We start from the raw sequence: 4,166 nt of genomic DNA on the forward strand, positions 1-4,166 counted from the left end.
CATTTAAGGAGTCTGCTTTTTAAAAAAAAAATTGTTTTTTTATTGTTGTTCAGTTATAGTTGTCCCACCTTTTCCCCTCTTGCTCACCTCTACCCCGTACCCCCATTCCCCACAGTCTGCTTTGAGAAAAGGTTTTTTTTTTTTTTTTTTAAGAAATACTATTGCAGACAGGGAAAGGCTTGTCTTTTTTTTTTAAGATTTTATTTATTTATTTTTACAGAGGAAAGGGAGGGAGATAGAGAGAAACATCAATGTGCGGTTGCTGGGGGTTATGGCCTGCAACCCAGGCATGTACCCTGGCTGGGAATCGAACCTGTGACACTTTGGTTCGCATCCCGAGCTCAATCCACTGAGCTACGCCAGCCAGGGCAAGAAAAGTTTTTGTACTTCTTATTTTATGCACTACACTACAGAAAGCTTGAATAAACTGGTTTCTGTGGCTATTGAGACAAACACTATTCATAATGCCAAGACTTCTTGAGAAGTCCACCTAAAGCAAGGCTGGTGGCATGATTTCTTAGGACTTCTGGATATTCCTGTGACAAACTCTCCCTCATGTGTCTACATCTGTCCACTGGTCTCATCATGGATTTACTGCAGTTTAGCCAGAAGAACCTGGTCATGCAAATGGAGAACCTGCAATTGAAAAGCAAATATGAGGAGCTCTACCTACAATACCTGGATGGATTTTTAGGAACTGGACCCCAGGTGATGGAGGAAGCTCAGAAACAGGAGCTTGCCGAAGCTGAAATCTAGATCTGAAAAAAAAAGATCAACTTACTACAAACATGAATTCCATGAATACATCTTTCTTTGACCTTTTCAGGAAAAAAAGATGATTAAAGGCTATCCCAAGAAGGAAGAATTGCTCAAGTGTATTGATTACATACTGTGAATTCAAATGAAAGGCCAAATATACCAAGTATTACAGACCCACACTGAAGACAAACTCAACCTAGCAGATGAAGAAATTTCCTAAGTCCATAGGAAAGATGGCCATCAAGGTGATCCTAACAAAGCAGATGAGGATCTATTCCCTCGACACCATTCAGCAGAAGGCTGAAGACAACGGACTGACCATAATCTGTTATGACCTGACTGCAGACATGGAAAAATCTGATGTGAAAGTCACTGACCAGAGACTCTCTCTCCTGGCTCCTTTCTGTTTGTAAACAAGCCTTATGTACTAAGTGATCCTCAACAAGAAGAAATAGCTACAGAAAATTAAGAGATATTTTAACTTCCGAGTTACATTTTTAATGCTATTTGACTCATTAAATGTTGATGTTGATGTTTCATTAGAAAGTTTTTAAAGATTTTATTTATTTTTAGAGAGAGGGGAAGGAAGAGAGGGAGAGAAACATCAGTATAAGAAACATTGATTGGTTGCCTCTCATAAGTGTCCTAAACCGGGAGCCTGTCCTGTAGCCCAGGCATGTGCCCTGACAGGGGATGGTACCAGTAACCTTTTGGTTTGCAGGCTGGTACCCAATCCACTAAGCCACACCAGCCAGGGCAGAAAGTTTTTGTATCTTATCAAATATTTGCTCTGGTGAAGTTGATTGAAAAAAAATTGGTGTTATATCCTGTAAATTTTTTTTACTATGAGAAAAACACTGCTTTGACATTATTAGCAAATAGGCCCAAGATTCAGTTTATTTTGTTAGTACACATGGACTACAAAAGTGTGGTATATAAAAGGTCACATAGAGGGGCCCAGTCTGCTTATGAGTTATTATAATGCTAATCAGCAATGTTAAAATAATTGCTATAACCTGTCATTAGTCACATCTTGCAAAAATATAGGGGTTTCTCCTATGGTCCTCAGGTATATAAACTGTCCATGAAGGAGGCAGTGATGAGTTTTTCTGAATATGAAGATGTCTAACCAAGAATTCAAGAGGACATTTCAGTGGGACTATATTGACTACCAGAACAACAAAATCCATGGTATTTTAAGGAAAGGCAGTTATGGATTTCCCTCCTTGGAGGGTTTAAAGAAAACCTTTGTTTAATAGAAGGGCTCAGATTCTCCTATTTCCCCCTCCCTTCTTTGTTCCCATAAAAGAATCACAGATTTTTGAAACACATTTTAATGATCAAGTAATACCTTTAATTACAGAAGAAAAATTGAGGCCAAAAATGCAAAGCAGTTAAAAAATTGAGGGAGCCAGGTCATTTAATAAGAAGGAATACAGCCAAGTGGATATAGTTCAAAGAACACATCCCCATTTTTTTGCCAGTAGGTACATGCATTTTTAAAAGCATTTTTGCCCTATTCAGCCAGAAACATAAAAATTGTTCAAGTGTTTTCTGTCTCCTTTGCAAGCTGCGTGTGTTCAATTTATGCGGCGAAAAGTAAAAATGGTCACTTAAAAAAGAATCATATATGCTATTCTTTACACACAAAAGTATTATTTTATCAAACATCAGAATATGCATTTATAGGTTTTCGAAAACCTATAAATGCATAGGTTTGCTGAGGACATATATTTTGTTTTATTTTTGTTTCTCCGGTAACACCAAGTACAGCACTAGGCATATATATGGTAACATAAAATAAATATCTATTCAAATTTTAAAAGTAAATACTTTTTTTCCATGTAGTGCCCAGTGCCTGGACTTCTCTGACTAAAAGCCACTATCTTTGAGACTCTTGTGTTTTTAGAACAGAAATGAAGTGGAAAATTGGTTCTTGGGGGAGAAATGTCAAAATTTGGCTGCCAGGAACACTAACCATGGAAGTTGTGTCGGAGGGAGCGATCCACAGCAATGTCCACGGGCATTGCGGCAAACTCAGGCACTTCCCAGGTTGATCCTGATTTTCAAAGGCGGTCAGCAACAGCCTTCAGAGTTACCAGGTGGCAGGGGCATGATCCTGGGTGGCTCGTTCAATTTCTATCAGGTTCCCTCCTGGCCAGTGGCTGCGTTGCTGGGCAGAGTGAAAAGGTAGCAGAGGTGGTAAGAACAGACGGCCCCAAGCTTTCTAGCAAGGCTTGGAGCCCAGAAGCTGGGAACTGGACGAGTTCTTTGCGAATGAAGCCAAGCAGTGCCGAGGTTGTGAGGAGCGCAGAGGCTCTCGGCCGTCACTCCTCCCGACACCAGGGGTCCAGGCCTGGCGGTTTTCTACCCATTCCTGCCAAAGGCTCGCTCCAGCGCGCCTACGAAGCTCTCGTAATGAGCTAGGATGCGGCTCTCCCTCTCGATGTAGGGCACTACCCACTCCTCTGCCGCCCCAGAGAGGCGGCTGATTAAAAATGCCACCTTTAGGGTGTCGTTGGGAAATCTGGCCTCGAAGAACCTCATGTACGAGGCCGCTTGGACCAAAAACTCGGGAAGCCGGGCGGAGTCGCCTTTAAACGTTTCGGGAAAAGTCACGGGGCAAGCCGGCGGCCGCACCTGGGCTAGCAGGTTGGCTTTCTCGCAAAGCAGTCGCTGCACCTGGTCCATGAGCTCCTCGTTCTCCTTGCGTAGGGCATGGTTCTGGGTCAGGAGGTCCTGCATCACGACCGCCAGCATGTCCATCACCGCCTGCGGCGCACCGGCTCCCCTCGAGGCTGCGACCTGCCGAGCAGACGACGGAAGTGCCTGTCCCAATCCGGGCGGCCGGAGGCGGCGCAGCGGTCGGGTCTCTGCGCACCAGGCTGGGCCTAAGTCCTACTGCAGGGGCTAGGGTCCCCGGAATATTGGCCGGAGAAGCAACAGCCAGAAAGCCTGAAGCTAGCAGGAGGGAGAGGAGGAAATATGGGATGGACACGCGCGAGGCCGCAGGACCACCAAGCACCATCACCGGCGGAGGAATCTGACTTCAGGGCCGAGCTCATTGACTTCCGGCGGGTCCCCTCAGCAGGGCTGGCTCTCAGGTGCTTAAAGAGAAAGCAGCCGGTTGGCAGCTTCGCTTTCTTGCGAGGCTGTGGTTAACTCTTGCCGGTCTCCAAGGTTCCGTGCAGTCCTTCTGTTTGTGTTTCATGTTGTCTGTTCACGTGTTGTGTCTAAGGCTCACACCTACGAGGAGGCAGCTCTAATGAAGCCCTCCTTGCTTCCTCAAATGACTATGCTGTGTGGCTTCCAACCTGACAATTTGCTAGACGCCTTACATAATCATCCACACTGAGCCCATATTTTTGTTTGTTGGTTAGTTGTCTTCCTGGGGACAAAAGTCAGCT

The 4,166-nt window shown here is 44.6% G+C and overlaps 1 protein-coding gene across 1 annotated transcript; it reads right to left on the bottom strand.

The window, feature by feature from the left end:
* Positions 1-2,090: 2,090 nt before the first annotated feature.
* On the bottom strand, positions 2,091-3,857 carry LOC123826137 (protein LDOC1-like). Its single transcript, XM_045850064.1, has one exon. It carries the CDS (start codon positions 3,523-3,525, stop codon positions 3,127-3,129), a length of 399 nt encoding a protein of 132 aa, XP_045706020.1. The 5' UTR covers positions 3,526-3,857; the 3' UTR covers positions 2,091-3,126.
* Positions 3,858-4,166: the final 309 nt, after the last annotated feature.

The sequence above is a fragment of the Phyllostomus hastatus genome, unplaced genomic scaffold (genome assembly GCF_019186645.2).
Source record: "Phyllostomus hastatus isolate PE091 unplaced genomic scaffold, TTU_PhHast_1.1 phas_contig_80, whole genome shotgun sequence".
NCBI lineage: Eukaryota > Metazoa > Chordata > Mammalia > Chiroptera > Phyllostomidae > Phyllostomus > Phyllostomus hastatus.